The sequence below is a fragment of the Meleagris gallopavo genome, chromosome 1 (assembly GCF_905368555.1).
Source record: "Meleagris gallopavo chromosome 1, MGAL_WU_HG_1.1, whole genome shotgun sequence".
NCBI classification, from domain to species: Eukaryota; Metazoa; Chordata; class Aves; order Galliformes; family Phasianidae; genus Meleagris; species Meleagris gallopavo.
This window is the reverse complement of record NC_139404.1, coordinates 85265396-85285180: the sequence shown is the minus strand read 5'-3', so window position 1 is coordinate 85285180 and position 19785 is coordinate 85265396. Positions and strand designations below refer to the sequence as shown.

General features: G+C 34.3%; 1 protein-coding gene across 2 annotated transcripts in view; it reads left to right on the top strand.

Annotated features, from left to right (window-relative positions):
- Positions 1-19785, top strand: part of CBLB (Cbl proto-oncogene B) — a 125373-nt gene that overhangs the window by 85600 nt on the left and 19988 nt on the right. For both annotated transcript variants that reach the window (XM_085239140.1, XM_085239133.1), the window contains exons 9-13: positions 1651-1782; positions 5383-5586; positions 10989-11174; positions 14817-15182; positions 17522-17616. In XM_085239140.1, the coding sequence (XP_085095266.1) occupies positions 1651-1782; positions 5383-5586; positions 10989-11174; positions 14817-15182; positions 17522-17616 (983 nt within the window). The remainder of the gene's footprint in view (positions 1-1650; positions 1783-5382; positions 5587-10988; positions 11175-14816; positions 15183-17521; positions 17617-19785) is intronic.

Genomic DNA, 19785 nt, shown 5'->3' with positions numbered 1-19785 from the left:
AATAATTAAGTGCCTAAAGGAACTTGCTTTCCAGAGAGCAGACCATCTAGATGTTTGTAGTCTTCTTAGGTGATGATATGATATTATACTGTGCAGATGTTTGATGTTCAAGGAATAGGAAATAACCGCCACAAAACAAAGGCCTGATTAAAAATGGTACTGAAATTAATACTAGAATGTTTAGGTATGCAGTTGCAGAGTATTTCTCCTTACAAAAAAATGCAGAATACTTGAGGTTGTCTTCAAGGAAAGACATCAGACTAGATACAACTCTTTAAAACTGTACTGTTTTTAGATGGTCTTCCATTTCGTCAGGGCAGAAGGGTGATCTGCTGTAATTTAGTGTAACTGGGAGTACTTTAGAAATATTCATTTCTCTCTGGTAACACAAGGAATACCATTATGAAAATATTTTTCAAAAATAACTGTTTTGAGAGAATTCCTACAAACAATTACCTGAGAAAAATATAAACTCATTCACCATCCTGCCTTCCCTCTTTTCCCTCCAAACTTAGAATAGTAATAAAAGATATCAGTAATAAAAAAGAGATATCAGGTATGTTGCATAAAAAGTTTTTCCTTACAAAAATATTATCCTTACTTTCTCTCAATGATTGTCCTGTTTTCTGCAAGCCAGTCATCCTATATTTTGAGTAAAGTGAATGAATCCAGTTGATTCTGAACTTGTAGTTAGGAGGAATCTATTAGTTAATGCTCATAGTAATTCAAACAGTCTGAACTACATGAATGCTTCCTTAAAAAATATCTAGCTGCAGTAGTTTAAAACTGTCATTAGGAGCTAATTAAACTATTAAAAGATCGTGTAAAACTAGCTCCAGATCTAGATTGCTGCAGATGGATTCTTTGCAAGAGCTCCACCATGAGCATCTTTAGTACAGACTGACTACAGCTACAGATATAAACTGTCTCTATTCTCTTTTGCCTGACCTCTTCTTTTACTGAGCAGTAGCTACTTATTTTCCTGTGACTTTGATTATTCTTACTTTTAGCTTTCAAAAGACAAAAAAGCTTTCTAGAAATGCTTTTCCTAAGTCTAGACGTTCTAGACTTGCGTTTTATCTATTATTTATTTTGCTTGAAAGTGTTCTTGTACCTTACTGACAGTCTTGTAAGAAGGATACAAAGTGCTTAATGATCTGTTCATGACTGTTGCTGTGTCATCTTCCAGGGATGCTCTTGTCCATACTACCTTCACAGGGGTTATTTACTTCAGTGGAAAACTATCCAATCTGTAGGTAGAAATGCCTCATTTGTCAATTTTTAGTCCAGTAGCTTTTGCTAGTTCTAAAGATGTACCTAGAAAAAGAAATCTCCATTTTGCTTCCATGCAAAGGGAATTTCTCCCTTTGCATGTGTTCCTTATCTTCCTTTTAACTGCAACCAAGGAAAAGCAGGATGTATGCTTTGCATCAGTATAGCAATTAAAAGTGATAAGTTTGACAAAAAAAAAAAAAGGCACAGATTTGTTAATAGAGTAAATAAAGTAAGCACTATCAGTAGACTACCTGAGTATTAATAGAGTGGGTTGGAAAGTAGGATTCAGAGAAATGTTTGCCACCAGTAGTGCTGCAGTATATTCTTTATAAACAAATTGCAGTAAAGAAATAATCTGACTTTCTTTTGTTACAGGAACAGTATGAATTGTACTGTGAAATGGGTTCCACTTTTCAGCTATGTAAAATCTGTGCAGAGAATGACAAGGATGTGAAGATTGAGCCTTGTGGACACCTCATGTGCACCTCTTGTCTTACGGCATGGCAGGTACAGTCATAGTTCAGTTAGAAGTAGATGGATCTCTCTGTTACATCTCTGTTTATGGTGGATTTACTGTTTCTACTTTTCTAGGTACTCAGCAAGAGGGTTCAAGGTCTTACCTATTTAAAATGATATATTTAATTTCCTGGACTAAAATCCATTAAAAACAAGGTTTTAGGAGTCATTAAAATCTAGATTTGTAGACTTGCTGACTTGTAGACTGGCCATTTTCTAACTTGCTAATGTGGAAATAATTTTCTAAGTATCTTCAGACAATGACAGATGGACTCCTGGTGCTAGTTGTGCCACCAAGGTCATTTCACGATATGTTCAAGAGGAATAAAAGGACAGGAAGCAATCAGGAGTGAATAGTTGACCAGACAGGGTTTTATAATGAGACAGGGTGTCTTCTCTCAGAAGAGAATTAGTAATAAATGTCACATAAGGCTCAATAAAAAAATAACCTTTAAGATTCCTGTGTTTTGTGTTGATAACATATAAATCACTAAACCCACCTAGATTTTAGCTGATTCTTGGGGTAAGAGGCTCAACAGAGAGAAAAACTGTGATATCAATGTCATTTACAGAATATTTCTGAAAACACATAGAATTTCTCGTGACACAGATTGGGATGTTTTCTGTCTTGTACGTGAACAAAACTTGCATTGGCAAGCCAACTCAATGAATCAGAAGTATCATTTGACTTTTTCTTTCATTAGCAATAAAGCTGTCTGAAAAAGATTCCCGATTTTCAATTTTCTGTTGTTTCTCTTTCTGAAATTTGAATTTGCTCCAAACACAAACCTTTCAAGTTCCCCAAGACGAGAAATTCTCATAAAATTCTTTTTCACACATACTCATATAGGAGTACTTGCTTCATTACTAAGTAGCTGCAGAGAGCAGAAAAAATAATTATTTCTCATTTCAGGAATACCTTTTTTTTTCTGCTCTTACCAGTTTCATTTTTAATGATAAACAGACATCTGATTATGTTAATCTTTGAATTACAAAATTCTAAAATTGTGATGTCTGTAGCTATTTGGTTATGGATTTTTTTTGTTGTTGTTGCTGTTTTATTTTGACTTGACTTCTTAGAAACTGAAGGTCCTTGCACTTTTGGTTGCTAGGTCTCTGATATTATGGTAGCAATACTTCATTTACAGTGTTGAGCTGAGCTAGGTATGTGTTCCAATTCTGGACACTCAAGAAGTTAATGTACTCAATATTTTGGTTAATGGCTAGGAATTCAGGAAGAACATGACAAAACATTTTAGACTTAGAGAATTGACCTTTTCAGAAGCATCAAGCTTCATCAGAACGTTGCAGTCAGTGAAAATTGGCCAGGTACATTTTAGATTTCATTACAAATTTAACTTTTGTATAATTAGTGAGGCAATGAAGAAATATTGCACTGTAGCAGCACCAGCTGTTGCAGGCTTCTGGGATACCATTTAATTGCCAGCATAATGCCTCATTAGATATGCCTCAGCAGTCCAATACAGATGTTTTCACTAAGCAGAAAAAAATGTGTTATTTAATAAATTGAGTAAGCAATATCAGATCTGCATAAAATGCCAAGGATGATTCAGTGTTGTTCACCTTTAGGGAGATCAATTTCTCAATTAAGTCTTGGTTTAACAATCTTAGTTTTGTGTTATGCAACAAGATGAAAATTTATTCCTAAGGAATCTCTTCTGTAAAAACTACTGTTTTGGACTAAATTCTAAAAATATGTGGGCATATGTACTGTATTGTAAGGTTCACTATAGCTACTTTCTCCGTGTTCTAAAAATGTTGACAAAACTATGCATTCGTATAGAATTTAGCTCTCAGTTTTAATTTCATTGTTCATACTGTTGAATATGAGTCTGCTGTTGTTGTTGGTTACTCAGTATGTTTTGATGAATATGTAACTTCTGAAAAGAGAGGAAATTGCTAGACACAGCTATTTGAAAACACTGTTATAAGACAGCCTTGCAATTACAAAGCTCTGTACCTTATCTATACAGATATTTTGTTTGTTTGTTTTTGTTTTGTTTTTGAGGTTTTTTTCTTTGTTTTTTAAGAACGTCATCCATTAAAATGTATGAATAGGAGAATTTCTGTTCACTTGACAATAATTACTTCAGTAGATCCATGAAAATTTGATGTGTTCTTTGAGGTAATCGTAAGTGATGTTGACTGCTTCTTTGTAGTTAAGATGGAGCAGGGCTAGAAGTAGATTACAGGGATATTTGCATACAAAATGAAAATCCAATACTTACCCTGTAAATATATGTGATTGTTGTCATGAGATACCATTTATAGTTATCTGGCCCCAGTTCTTCCACAGGCTATAAAAACACCTGTCAGTTCAGTGAGAATTGTCAAGCGTTCTTGTCGAGTGTCAAGAAGAAAATAATATAGGACCAAAAAAAAAAAAAAGAAATCTGTCCATAAACTTAAGAAATCAAAAAGCTGTGCTTGCTTGATGACATTTCAGGACAGTTTACTTTAGATATTTTGGTAGGTTGTTTAGAATTTATTTTTTTTATTTTCATTATAGAATCGTAGTGTGGTTTATTTTAAAGGGGCCCTAAAGATCATCATCTTCTAACCCCCATTACCATCTTAGAACCTGACTATGAATATGACCCAATGTAACTTTTGAATTCAGATTGAATTATTTTGATCTCTTAAATCTTCAGGGCTTTTTTTTTTAATGTGAATTTTTTTTTATTTGGTTGGTTTTAGTTTTATGTTTTTTGTGTTTGTTTTGTTTTTAAGATCAAATCAACATGGTGCCTATTCATGGAAAAAAATATGTATTTCGGAAATGGATAAAAATAAATACAAATATGGCTGCTTGAAAATCATTTAACACATTATACCACTTAAAAATTAAAACTCAAGTAATTTGTTTTTCTGATAGCAAAGAATCATTGAATTGTCTAGGTTGAAACAGACATCATGAAATATAACCATCAACCTGACCTACCAAGTAATATCACTAAACCATGACCCTTAGTGCCACATCTATACTTCCCTTAAAAAATGTGTGAAGACAGTTCTTCGCTTTGCATAATTTGATGAAAATGTTATTTTGATATTTAAACATGTCAAAAAAGTTTTTACCCTTAAAATTCTGAATGCATATTGCTGAATGTTCGATATGTACTGCATAAGGGTTCTTCAGAGAATAATACCTGCACACTCTGAAGCTTATTGGTATTTTCTAAATAAAAATTAAAACCAAATATTTTGTATTTAATATAGGAGAGAGAAAATAAAATGCATTATCTCTATCTGCACACCTTGCCTTTATTCTTCTGAAGAAGTATGAAAATTGTAATTCAAAAAGGCAGAATTATTTTTGATGCCCTGTAGAGATAACAGTTCCTTTTTGGTTAGTTATTTTTAAATGGAATGTAGTGATTGGAAGATAGCTTTAAAAGCACGATCATTTTACTATTAGCTGCAGTGAGATATCTATGAAACTTGAAGAGGTCCTAGGAAAGGGCATTTTTGTATAGAAACATAGAGATAATGACCTTATATTTTGCATACTTTTAAAAGTGCTTCTTTTTTATTTTTAATAATTTATGTGCCTTTTCTGTTTTACTGTAGGAATCTGATGGCCAAGGCTGTCCTTTCTGTCGCTGTGAAATCAAAGGAACTGAACCAATTATTGTGGATCCGTTTGATCCAAGAGATGAAAACTCCAGATGTTGCAGTATTATCGATAGCTTTAGTATGCCCATGTTGGACTTGGATGATGATGATGACAGGGAGGAGTCTTTGATGATGAACCGACTGGCTTCAGTCCGAAAGGTATAGTTTCAAATATTTTACAACAAATAAAGCTGTATATTTTTAAATAGTGCTGCCTGTAACTAAACAGTGAGAGACTGCATTTCATGTAAGATTCCAGAAACTCACTGAAAACTTCTCAGGGCGAAAAAGCAAAATGCTTTGATATTGCAACAAGAATACTAAAAGCAAATAGGAGAAAATTATATATATTTAGACTCTTGTGTGATGTGAATAGAGTTAACTTTGTTCATAATGGAGGAAGCAACAAATGTGTTAGGATTATACATGAGATTATCCATTGATAATAAATATTATTGCTTTGTAAAGATGACTTTGAACCCAAATCATATTGCACACAAGTGCCTCTTTGTCATACTTCATGTAAGTTGTCTATAATTTTTCTGTAATATAAAAGGGATTTTATTAGATAATTTTAGAGAGGAAAAAGCTGAAATTATTCATAGTAGTGTTCTGTTTCTGGATGTATTTGTTCTGGAAGTGCTCTATGTTCATTTCTCAGATTTTTATATTGATTGCAGGAGATGTTATCACAAATGAGAACAGTAATTAACAAAATCTTATATGGTTGGTTGTTTGCAGAGTTCCTCTTACATTTTAGCTTTGAATAATACTCTCATCGGCCATCTAACACTGAATTTTACAGTGCATTTTCCATATTTTGCCTTTTACTAAGGTCATCTAGATTGAGTAGTTGACTTAAAATTAATTCTGTAACACCCTACTCTTCCATTTCCTTATCATTGTATTTGTTATGAAAAATCTGAACGCACCTGTCATTTAATATGCATACTCCTGATAATCTTTCCTAACCTCTTAAGTCAAACATTCTTGTGTATGTAATACAACATAGCCTATTCTCAGGAACAGTGTATCCTTCCTGATGAGACTTAAGTTGCAGTCTGCACCCAGACCTTTGTGAGATAGCCTTGAATTGATAGACTTTTATAACATTATCTCTTCTATGATAAGGCCAAAATGCATTAAGATTTTTTTAAAAAAGAAAGAACTGTAAGCTTTAATGTAAGAAGTCTTGTTCTCAGTATCCAGTGTTTGAATGCTTAGATGTTTGCTGTTTTTATGTCATTAATTTCGTTGTTCAATAAAAGAAACCTGCTATTTATTCCTAAAGTTTTAGAAACAATACTTTTCACTCTTTTTTTTAACCAGTTTAAATCATTACTTGGAAACATTGAAATACCATGTTAACATGTGATTTTCAGCTGCTGTTGCCTTCTAAAAACTGTTACCAGTGGTTGTAGAGTTATGCTTTTAAGTAAATCACTATATGTAGCATATATTATTTATTCACATTTTTTGGTTTATAATTCAGCCTTGTCTGAGTCTTAAGCATTATTCATTTTTCTTGATAAATAATACTTTCTCAGAGCCTAGTAGGAGAAACTGCAATATTTTGTAGGATTTTACTATCTTTGAATTTGTCTTTTGTTTCTTGTTAATGCTGTTAATATAAACTTGGTACTGCATTTTGGCTGTGTTGTGGAGTCATTTGGGATGTAGAAACAATGGAGATGAAAGGACAGGGATAATCATTTGCAGGCAAGTTGATAGTATAGTTGTTTCATGATCCTAATGATCATATTGGTCAACTCATATTTTATTGCAAGAGTTGTAATAAAGCTGCCAACCTTTGAAAATCAAGTGGGTTCATTTTGTCTCAAATCATCTGGCTTGACCATGTAATAGTATTACTGAGGAAAATCATCTTGTTGTCATATCTGACTGCTAATGAGTTGGGAACTTAAACCTGATAATCAGTGAAAGTTCCAGTGACATAAGCTTTCTGAAAATGTGGGGCTTCAAGATGTGTTCTTGGAATTTTCAAATCAGTCTTTATTGTCTTGAATGCCTCACGGGAGTTGCATTGTTGTTGCCTTTGAGACTTGTACTGAAAACTTTCTGAAATTGTCATTACTGTGTAAAGAAGATTAAAACTTTTCATAATCTCTTGTACCTCTATGAATTATAAATGCAACTTGGATGCCATAAAAATACAAATTTTGCAGTTTATCTTTCTATCTCTGAAATATACTCATAAACAGTAAGTGGTAACTGCATTAAATCCCCGAGGGACCTCAGACTTGAGTGTGTTTTAAGGAAAAGAATAATCTATTATTTAATGGAGTGAATTTATCCACTTTTAAACAAATGAATAATTGTTGTTGTAGGTGTTGTGTATGAGGCAGCAGCAGCAGCAGACCAACAGTATCAAAGGTTTCAAAGAAATGCACTGCAATTAGTCTGTTTATTGGCTTCATCAAGCAGCTGTCTTTTGTATTTCGAAATTATCTTCAGATAATTCTTTATGTACCAAAGATAAAGAGTGGTGCCAAAACTTCTGCTAATTGTCTCATTGCTGAGAAATTTCTAATGCTGTAGTAATCAGTGTCAGAAAAGAAACTTGAATTCACAACTACTGGGGGAAAACTGATACCACTATTTCCCAGTAATAGATACATCTGATTAAATCATGCAACTGTGTTCCACACTGCAGTCCAGTTGCAAAAACAAGTCACAGCTGCTTGTCCCTTGGCAGCAGTTGTGCCAACTAGATGAAATCCAAGTCCTTAGAAAGGAGTCTGTGCTCTTTTCCTTAATTACATCTTTATTGCAGGTCTGTGTTGCAGCAGAGCCCCTTTGTATGCTGAAGGTCTGTCTCCTGTCATGGCCAGTTCATTTATATTAGTTTGTGTCTTAATTGCTTGTTTTTCCTTTTTCCCATTGTGCTGCTCTCGTTGCTCCTTTATTTTTCACTAAACAGAAAACGCATGGAAATCTCCAATAGATAATGAGTAGAAAAAAATCAAAGTATTTAGTCCATAGGGAATGTTTCAGGTTTTTTTAAAAGGTTGTATTCTGTGTCAAAAATAGTACTTGTTAAGTACATTTGTTGATAACCCTAACATCGACAAGAAATGCAGCCATCTTGTTTGAAAAATCAAACAATTAAGCAAGTAGGCAGGTTGGATATAAAAAGAAATGTACTTTTTAAAAAAATGAGAATGTGAAGGAAATCTGACAGTGGATGCTGAAGAAAATGTTTGTTGCTGTGGGATTTTCTTTTGTTTGTAGATTATAACAAAGAATCATAATTTTTAGTTTCTCCCGGCAATATCCTCTCTCATACTTCAACACCAAACAGTTAAATGGGTTAAGCTTCTTCATAGGGTGGAGTAACTGTTAAGTTTTATTAGCAATTTTCTTTTTTCTTCACATACCTCATAAGTTATTAGCCTGTTGGCCATCATTGGTTCCATTTTTGAGCTACCATAAATGTAGAGACTTATTACACCACTTCCATTTACGTTTAATAATTGAATCTTTTTGGAGATGTAAGACTTACTTATTTAGATCTATTTCAAACAATTTGAGAAATAAATTGATCTTCTTTCTGATGCTGAAGCCAAAGGATTGAATATATTATATTATAACACTTTTGGTGTTTAGGAATGCTTGGTGGAGATGTATCTGAACTTTGAAAACTAATGCTATTCAATGACACAGTGTTTATTAGGATATTTAACTGATGGATGCTTTCTATGAAGGCAAATGAACTGACATTTGCTTTATAGTCAGTTTATAATTCTGGTTGCTCAGGCATGCTTGCAAGATAAGTATCTAGCATAGTTATTAATCTAGTTCCCTTTTCATAGTGATCAGTGAGGGTAAGCACCTCACCTGTCTTTCATGTATTTATTCTTATGGCCTTACAGTTGAGGTCAGGGACATTCACCAATTAAAGAAAAAAAGTTAAAATTAAGTATTGAATTCAAGTCATTTAGTATGTACATTCAGTGAAGAAGTACTAAGAAAAGAGAAGCTGGGAAGCTTCTGGCAGACATTAAGATAGTGAATTTTCAATAGTTCAGTCTCTTAAATATGTAGTTGTGACACTGCCCTTACACTTACAGACCAAATGCTAAGATAAAAAGTGTCACCGAAAGTCTTTCTGGCAAGGGAATTGAAACTCAATCTTCTAGCTCTTCAATACCTTCTTGCTTTTCCCTCTCATTTTTTTTCTTGCCTTGTTAACCAGTAATACGGTCGTGGCTTTTATTTCAAATGGAAATCTAGTAGCAGATCCCAATTGTATAGAATATTACACTAAGATGTAAAACACAAAGTATTGAGTTAAGAGTTAAAATACTAGATCCTTTTGCCTAGATCTACTTTTGAATTTATGAAGTTTTCAGACTCTTTAAAATAGTCAGTACATATAAAGATAACGTTGACTTCACTTTATTGAAGAACTTCCTAGTCCTAATCTCTGTTGTAACTGTAGGATGTACCGTGTTGATGTCAGAAATCTTACAAACGGAGGGGAAACTTTTGATCAGAGTGATTTAGCAGATGCATATGCATGAGCAATTTTATGTGCTTTATGTAAGAAGACAGTCTCTATACAAGTTGCATAGTGAGAATACTCAGTGCATGAGTGTTCTGAGTCTGATGACTCCTGCGAATGTCTTGAAGCTACTTTAACTGCTGCCAAAAATAACACAGAATGGCATGAACATCCAGATTTACTTAGTGTACACTGATACAATTACATAGGTTCACAGGTGTGCCTTGAACTGATTTACGCAATAAATTAAACTGCGTGTTTGAACTTGCCCAGTTGGTTGGAAAACTGCAGAAGTAGGTGGAACGTAGACTGAGGAGTGAAATCTTTGATTCTGATTGTAGTATAGCGTATTTTCTCATTTTTAAATAATAAAAAATGGTGTTTTTAGTGAACATTCCTCAACTTCCACTGGGCCTATGAATTTGAAAGGATGAGTAAAGGAAAAGAAATCATGATTTGTCACTTGGGGACAATATTTATCAGCAAATCAATGAGGAAGGAAATAAATTCTTTGTCTACTGACTTGATGATTTTGCTTAGTAAGTTTTCAGAAGACACACATTCCTTTTTTTTTTTTTTTTTTGCAGAGGTATGATATAACAATGGGTTGCTGTTAACAGACAATATTATGGGCATCTGGCTTTGAAAGTTGCACATAGAGAATTATGAGATGGAATACTTATTAATGGAAAGGTTATCAAGAGTACTGCTCCGGTACTACTGCAGAATCACTTTTTACATATGCTGTTGTTTCTTTCATGATGGCAAGAATTGCTTGTTTAAACAAATTACTGGAATATATTCTCTTTTATTTTTATCACAAATTAATACGGTTTTGAGATGCATGGACTTTTAGACTTCTATCCAGTAATCAGGATCTGAGTACCTATACATGAATTAAGAGTTGTGAGGTGTCCATTATGATAAATGACTATCAGTAAATACCTGGCAAGTATAAAATGTTCTTCTAATGAAATGAAAGTTATTTACTTGATCATCAGGTAAATTCTAGTAATTTTTTTTTTCTGTCTTGAAGTGCAATGAAAGGCAGAATTCACCAGTGACTTCTCCAGGATCTTCCCCTCTTGCACAAAGAAGAAAACCACTTCCAGACCCCCTGCAAATCCCACATCTTAGTCTTCCACCTGTACCACCTCGTCTGGATCTTATTCAGAAGGGAGTAGCACGGTCTCCATGTGCCAGCCCAACTGGATCACCAAAGGTAACTCTTACTGACCCTTATTTCTTTGTACATGAAGGTTCAGTAGATTTATTTGATTGTTTTCATGTGAGCTTGCTTGCTTGTTTTGGAATATTGACTATTAACAAATCTTGTGTGTGTTATCTTTTTCAGGAGTATGTTCAAAAAGATTTTTAATTCCTTGTTGCTTAGAAAGGTTCTCAATTAGATCAACTTTGATTAAGTCACTAAGAGATTCTTGTTTCCTTGTTTCCTTCAGTTAACTTTGGATATGCCTGTCTTGCATAATAAATTACATAGTCAGGTGATTACAGCTACATGCATTGGTCAAATGTGACCTGTTAATCTGATGGTTATATTATACTTCATTATGCTCAGAATTTTAAAGACATCAATTTAACAACACTGTTAACAGATCAATTCTGTAATAAACCCTGATTTGTGAAACCAAATAGAAGTGAAAATTTCCTGAAAGTAGATTTAAAGGCCATTATCTCATTAAAATTACATGTTGTTCTCTGATGGTTATTTGTGCTCATTTGCACAGTACTTTGACAAGGAAAATATGTGCAGATAGCCTGCTTTCAGAACTATAAGTGGCATATATTATGACTCAAGTTTCAGGGGAAATAATAATCATAGAATCTTCTGAGTTGCAAGGGACCTTTAAAGTTCATCTAGTCTACTCCCCTGCACTGATCAAGGACACCTACAGCTTGATCAGGTTGCTCTGAGTCCAGTCCAACTTTGAATGTCTCCAGGGATAGGGGCCTCCACCACCAATTTGGGCAACTTGTTCCAATGCTTCACTACTATTTATTATAAAATACTTTTTCTTATATACAGTCTAAATCTCCCCTCTTTTGCTTTGAAGCCATTTCCCCTTGTTCTGTCACAACAGAGCCTACTAAAGAGCCTGTCCCCTTCTCTCTTTTAGCCCCCCTTTAGATATTGAAAAGCCGCTCTCAGGTCTCCTCAGAGCCTTCTCTTCTCCAGGCTGAACAACCCCAGCTCTCTTAGCCTGTCTTTGTGGGGAAAGCATTCCATGCCTTCGATTGTTTTTGTGGCCCTCTATTGGACATGCTCCAATAGGTCCATGACTCTCCTGTACTGAGGACTCCACATCTGGACACAGTATTCCATGTGAGGCCTCATCAGTGCAGAGCAGAGGGGCAGGATCACCCCTCTTGACCTGCTGGCCACGCTACTTTGGATACAGCCCGGGATATATTGGCTTTCTGACTGCAAGGACACGCTGCTTTCTCATGTTTAGCTTGTCATCTAGCAGCCCTTTTGGCAGGGCTGTGCTTCATTCTTACATCTTCCAACTTGTACTGATAACGGAGGTTGCCATGACCCAGGTGCAAGACCTTGCATTTGGATGTGTTTGTTGAACCTCATGAGGTTCTCCTGGGCCCACTGTTCAAACCTGTCTAGGTCTCTCTGGGTGGAGTGTTGTCCCTTGGGTGTGTTGACCACACCACATAGCTTCGTGTCATCTGCAAGCTTGTCATTGATTTCCATCTGTTCATTGAGCCATTGACCACCACTCTCTGAATAACCACTCTCTGGGTATGGTCTTGCAAGAAGTTTTGTGTCCATTGAACAGAACACCCATTAAATCCATATCTTTCCAATTGGGAAAGAAGGATATCTATAGTTAATGAATTGTGTACTTACTGTGTTTTTTGAGACGAATGATGCTAAAGAGTTAAAGAATTTTCAAGTAAGTATAAGCAAAACAGCTCTGTTTGCTTCTCTCTGTTATGAGCTGCTTATTTTGTTTTAATAGCTGTACAAAGAGAGGAATTTCAATTTTGATCTTAGACAGTGAATTCAAATTCAAGTTTTAAATATGAATTGAAACTTGTGTGCTTATAGTAATCCAGTATGAAATACCTTTTTGGCACTCTTGGGTTTTTGCTTCAAGCTTGAAAATCAACTTTTTAAAGTTCTGATGGTCTATAATTCAGACGGAAGAATAGAAGTTTGAACAGTTTCTTTATCTTACTTCTTTAATCACATTTTTATGTTATACAAGGGAAATTGTAGCAAATTGAGAATATAAACTCTTACATATGTTTGGCATATCTATTAAAATATACTTTAATAGACAATTTGTACAAAATTCTTGGCTTTAAAAAAAAAAAAGAATGGAATCAGAAATATCACTAATATCACTTTGTCTTTCTCTTAAATTATTTTGAAAATGCTTCTGTTTTCCCATAATATTTTTCCATATATACGTAAAAGTATTTTGGGAGGTGCAAAGGAAACAAGATGGGAAACAACAAGCAATTGCAATTTCATGCTTAAAAATAAAGACAAGTTGTTCTACCAAAACTACTATTATAGTCACTTTTCTTCAGTGGGAAACACCACCAACAAAAAAATTTGGACTCCTTGCTGCTTGGTTGCTTGATTTTCTTGCTGCCTTGACAGTGAGAATTAATCTTTTTCTTAACTAGCATCTTGATTAAATTCTTCTTTATTTAATATAGTAATATTGTATCCTGTTTATATGAATTGACCTGCATGTAGAATAATGTTTTTGTTTTTTTTCCTACATAAATAACATCTTGAAGAGTTGCACTAAAAATACTGGTGGCCTACCTTATGAAGTGAGACCAAATACTTTTCTTCCTTTGAAACTTTTGTGGCCTCACTCTCTTGAACTGGTAATATTATGCAGACTTGTCGGAGTCCAGAAAAATCACACATTCAGTGAGAAGTAATCTTCCCTATGCTTATTACTGCAAAAAAAATATTTCCTGATAACCTAGGAAGAACTGACTCAAGCATAATTTTGTATAACATTTCTAGTAATTCTCTCCTACTGAGATTCTTTTGTTTTTATCAGATTTATGCTTTTAGAAACTATACATATATTTAGAAAATGTACGTACATTTTCTTTCTGAAAATTTGTTTTATTGTTTCAGTATTTTTGCACATAATTTTGAAAAAAAATTTACCATTTGTGACACAGTTCAGTTCTGAAAAAGGAAATATGCTGGCAAAAGTTGTTTGCAGACAATGTAATTGCAAACATAAATATGTACTAAGAATGCTACCTGAAAAATTGAACTGCCATTCTAAAATATTAGATGCTCTAACAATGGTTGTCATGTAAAGAATGGAGTCGTACCTTCTTGTATCAGCAAAACCAAAACATTTATTTTCTCTTTCCTCTTGTGCCCTCATTAGTGCTTTTTGTATTTATTCCATGGCAGAAATATTTTGCTATTGAATGTGTTCTTTTGTTTGTTTTTTATTTTTCTTGCATCCAGATGGTCTATTTTTCTTAACATTCCTCAGAATTCTTTTCAACAGCTAAATAAGTGGTTCAAAGCAAGCATTATGGAAACCAGAAGAAAGGTTTCTAGAGAAATATTATCAGTTACATAAGTTTGCTGTAGCCAATTGTCTCTCTCTTCACCTGTTCTTCCTTGATTCTTCATTTAACAGCAGAAATGAGGGTATAATTTCTGAAGAGGGACCATGTAGTCTGCAGAGTTGAAAGGGAAAACTAATTTATAACTTTTTGGCAGGTTCTCTTCTGGTGACTGGAAAATACCTCTATTAGGAATGTTAAGACCGTATTTGATCATGAAAGAAGTGAAATAAACACATAATTTTTTTTTTCCTAACTTGGTTTTCTTTAGTCTTCTCCTTGTATGATGAGGAAACAAGACAAACCTTTGCCAGCACCACCACCACCCTTGCGTGATCCTCCGCCACCGCCACCAGAACGACCTCCTCCAATTCCACCAGACAACAGGATAAGCAGACACTTGCATCATCCAGAAAGCGTGCCTTCCAGAGACCAGCCGATGCCCCTTGAAGGCTGGTGTCCCAGAGATGTGTTTGGGACAAGTCAGTTAGTAGGATCTCGAACGGGGAGTGACACTTCTCCCAAACCAGGACTGACTGCAGTTTCAAACATGAATGGAAGGCACAACCGCATAAGTTCTGAGCAAGGATTTATGAGAAAACACAGACGTCACGAATTGCCTGTGGAAGGTGCCAAGGTATGAAATTAAGTGAATTTATTGAAGCCTTAATTTGATATCCTACTGCAGCATTGTTTTCCTTGGCTACAGTGCTGGTGTTTCTAAATCTTGTTGGTTATTAATAATAAGCAGGCCATAAATACATGGCTTGTTACATACTGCAATTTCTAAAGCTACCGTTCATGAGGGTCTAAGATAAAATTCAGTTTTAACATGAAACATTCTAGAAACGGCTTGGTGAGAAAATTTTAGATTTGCTGTATTCTTTCAGCATATGATTGTTGGTGCATAACAGAAATTAGTTATGCAGCAACTCAGGTCAACTTTGAAAGTGCCTAAATTGTTTCTGTGTTTGATGATGGGTGCTGTAGTTACGTCTGTGGAAGGTGAAGTGAAAACATGGTGACCACTTAAATCTATAAAGTACGTAATATGCATATATTATATTTACAAGTATACTTAAGTTGTTAACTTTATTGTGTACTTCAACAAAAGCTAAATAATGATCAGGTGGTCTTAATTATCTGTAAAATGTTATTTTCAAAGGAACATTAAATTAGTGATGATCCTCATCTAGATGAAGATCTAACCTACCTTGACCATAAGAAAGAAGAAACAAGTGCATCAAAAGCCAAGCTAAATGTAGAATAGTATGTTGTATCTTTACTACTGACTGTATGGGCAGTAGCCTTGAAAATGTACAATTGCACAGCTTTCGTTGCATTGTTTGATTTGATATTATCATCAGTACTTCAAACTTCATTCACTGTAATGGCAAATACCTTTTTCTTTTTCAGTTGTTTGCAGTAATGCAAATATCTTTACCTGGATTTTTGTTCCTTTGGATTTAAGTCAGAGCTCCAGCTGCTGGAGTTGTATGTTGTTAGAATTTCTCCATAGCATTTTTTATTTTTCTTGGACAAAAGTCCTATGCAGTGTCCAGTATTTCATTTTGATCTATGAGGGTGTTTGGAATTGTCACCTCCAATCTTTTCACTGATTGTCCAGCTTGGTTTGGCTGGGAGGCATCAGCTTGTCACTTAAGAAGTATGATTGCCTGTCCTTGGCTGCACTGAATAGTATGTCTAGAACTAGGGTGTTTTTTCTACTGAAAAAAAAAAAAGAGGATTGTTTCCACTTGTTAATTGAAGATATCTAAGAGATTAGAGAGTGGAGCAGTAGTCCTAGTATTAGTCAGCTTCAAATAACTTGCAAGACTGTGTACTTGGAGAGGCCTGAGTTTGAAAAGAGAGCAATTGGTGATGGCCTAGGAAAAAAAATCCATATTTCGGTTCTAATTGCGAACAATTTCTAATTGTTAGAAATCATCACTTTTTTTCCTTTTCCCAAGATCACAGTATTTCTTTATCAAATGGATATCGTGATAATTTTGGAAGTGTGATTTTTAAAATTCAATTATTATTTGTAAAAAGCATTTGTTTACGTGATGAAAAGTGCTTAAGAAGTTCATGGTATTATATGTAATAAGAATGTTCTTTCATCAGATCTGAGGTAAAGACCAAAATTTTACTAAGAACTAGACTGTAGTTTTAAATATTACAGATTTTCATCTGCTTTTAAACTACACTGGGTTTATATCTTCAATAGTGCATTCAAATAGCCATTTAACATTCCAGTTGTGGTTAGGCACAGTATTGGGGCAGATGGAAATAAATACTTCTCAAATCAGAATAACTACTTGGTGTGGAAGAGCAATTGTAATCTGGTGGAGTTATACAGGTATTTCTTTAACCAAATGTTGTTTGAAATGTCATGTTCAGTTAATAGGTTTAAGCCAATTGGTTAAATGGAGTAACTGACAACTCTGAATTACCATTTAAGGATATATGAACATTCTCAAGGTTAACACTTCATGAATTTTCAACTCTGATTCATTTGTCGATCATAATACAATCTTTTTGAGACTAAGAATTCAGAAGACGATTTTACATTCTGCCGGGTACAGCACCACAAAGGTTTAAAAAATAGTGTTTAACATGCTGTTCCTGTTGTTTTCCATCTGTACTCCATCTCTGTTGCTTTCATCAGTTTGCAATCTTGAAATCCTAATTTTCCCCAAGTGGTTCAGCTGTAACTGAGTGGTCCATCTAGGAACTGTGACATAAAACTTCCTCTTTTGGTAAAATTTAAAGCTAGTGTGTTCTACAGCTCCCAAATGGGGTGAGCTGAAATTGATATGAAAATAACCACTTGAGTATAGGTCTGTCACATGAACTCCTAGGAAAGTTTTAATGTGTAGCCCCCTCAAAAGTCTGTTTTGTAATAACTGGTTGAGGATCATCTGTGGTGATAAATGGGAGGAGAGACTCATTGTAACTTTTGTGTGATTTTTTTAGGTATTTTCAAATGGTCATTTGATAAATGAAGAATACGATGTCCCACCACGGCTTTCACCTCCTCTTCCAGCTGCTTCCACCATCCCTAGTATAAAGTAAGTTAACTTTAACTACAAAGATAATTGGTTAATTAATGTCGGGTAATAGCACTGATTCTGTGGTGCTAAACGGAAAATGAAAAAAAGAAAAAAATAACTAATATCTATTAGTGATATGTTTTCCATGATGCTTTAATGTGTTTTTAAAAAGGAAATGTAAATTTTTTTATAAGTAGAAACAATTCTAATGTTAATTGAACATACTACATTTCATAGCAAAAGAATACATTGTGGCAGATCTTGCTCGTAGGTATTTAGCAATGGAAGCAGAACCTGTCCGTTCCATTTTGGTTCTACTACTATTGAAAAGGTATGAGCAAAGCTATCTACTGCAAGAGATGAGAGGTTCTAGGGACAATGCTAAGTGTAGAGAGCATAATTTGTGTGTGTGTGCACGTGTACTCTGTCTCTAATCTAGATGTGTTACTGGACTTTCTACACAGAGAGTTTTTTGTCATGCCAATATCAGTAGCTGCAAACTGCACTGTGTTCCGATAATATTGTGGTTTAAAAGATGTTGCTGTATAATCAGTTGTGTGTAATTGGACCTCTGTTGAGATTAATCTCCTCAGACTGACTGCATCTTCCATGATACACAGAGCTCCTGGGTTGTTTCACAACCTATCGATCAGAAAGAGAAAGAATTCACTGTGTACTTTAGTATTCTAAAGCAAATTACTGGATGCTAAAAAAGGAAAGATTTTTATTTTTTATGGTGTTGGGAAAAAAAAAATTGTTTCATGAAAAATCTCATTTTTCCAGTATTTTTTTTTTAACAGATATATCCTAGAATCAAAGTACAGCATTATCCAGCATTCACTGGAAATACTTCAGTATGTTTTCACAAAGTATTTTTCCTCCTATTAAATTGACTGCATTAAGCCTTCATAAATATGTTCAACTATATTTGGTTCAAAATACTCATATTTTCCCAAACTGCCCTACTGCAGTCAGTCTAGTGCAAGCTTCTCATTTTTCCCTCTTCTCTGATCTCTGTCTTGGTTTGTGAGCTATTTGTTTTATACAGCTCTAAGGCATTTTTTTCCTTGTTATTTTTCTAAGTCTGTGGCTTCTAAGGTTTAACTGGAAGATATATAGACCAAGTATGAAATGCCTTAGTGTAAATAATGATGAGGCAAAATTATGTTTAGTTGGAGCTTCACAGATCCACAATTCTGACGTCCTTGCTTGACATTTGATCGTTTTTTACTGAATGAGCCATAGCAAATATTAACTTTTTTTTAACTGAATTGCATAGCTTATTATCAGTATTGTTTTTTGGTTTTTTTTTGTTGTTGTTTTTTTAAATGGAAAAACAGGGCTAATTTTCATTTTGTTGGATTTATTATTATTATCCATACATTAGTCATGGAATGTTGGACTCACATTAACCAAGCATCTACTTTTTCTTTTCAACTCAGCTGCAATCCCTACTTGTGAAAACAGTTATTCTTTTATTAGACTGATGTAATTATATCAGATTATTTTTAGCAGTTTTGATCAAATTGCTATTTTCTTCTCAACAAATAAATCTTTTAGGTTAAAAATTTAAAACAGTTCTTCCTTCAAACTTATAAATTTTCAAGGTAAAAAGTGTTTGTTTTTATTCCTGTCAGTAGGTCCCATTTTGCTATAATAGTGTGAAGATTGGTCTCAAAAGTGCTATATATTATAGTGTTATTTACTCTCTTTTTGAGTATGTATGAAACATTCAATTCCAAGTACCTTTTATATTCCATATATATGTTAGGAAGAAGTAGTTGCCTTGAGGTGGTTGAGGAAAAGTACACAGAAAGGTATTTCCCCTCCTCCCTTTTATCCTCGCTAGCTGACTTTGAATGTGAAGTCATGATTCCATTAAAGGAAAGTGGAAAGGCTTGGAAATCGTGGCTTCCTTGAAATCAGGCCTTGGTGTGGTGCTTTTAGAAGTAGCACTGCTGATACAAGGGTTTCTAGATATCTGAGAAAGCATGCTATGCAGGACTTATCTTGTCAAGCTTGACAAATCAGTGAGTTTGAATGTAACAGCTACTCTCAGATAATTCTTGCATGCATTCTTACCCTGTGATAAATAGAAAATTGTATATTCCCCTATGAACAAGGGCAAACTCTTTTATATATGCTTAGGTTTAAGGGTAAATATGCACTCAAAGGTAGTTTTTTAGA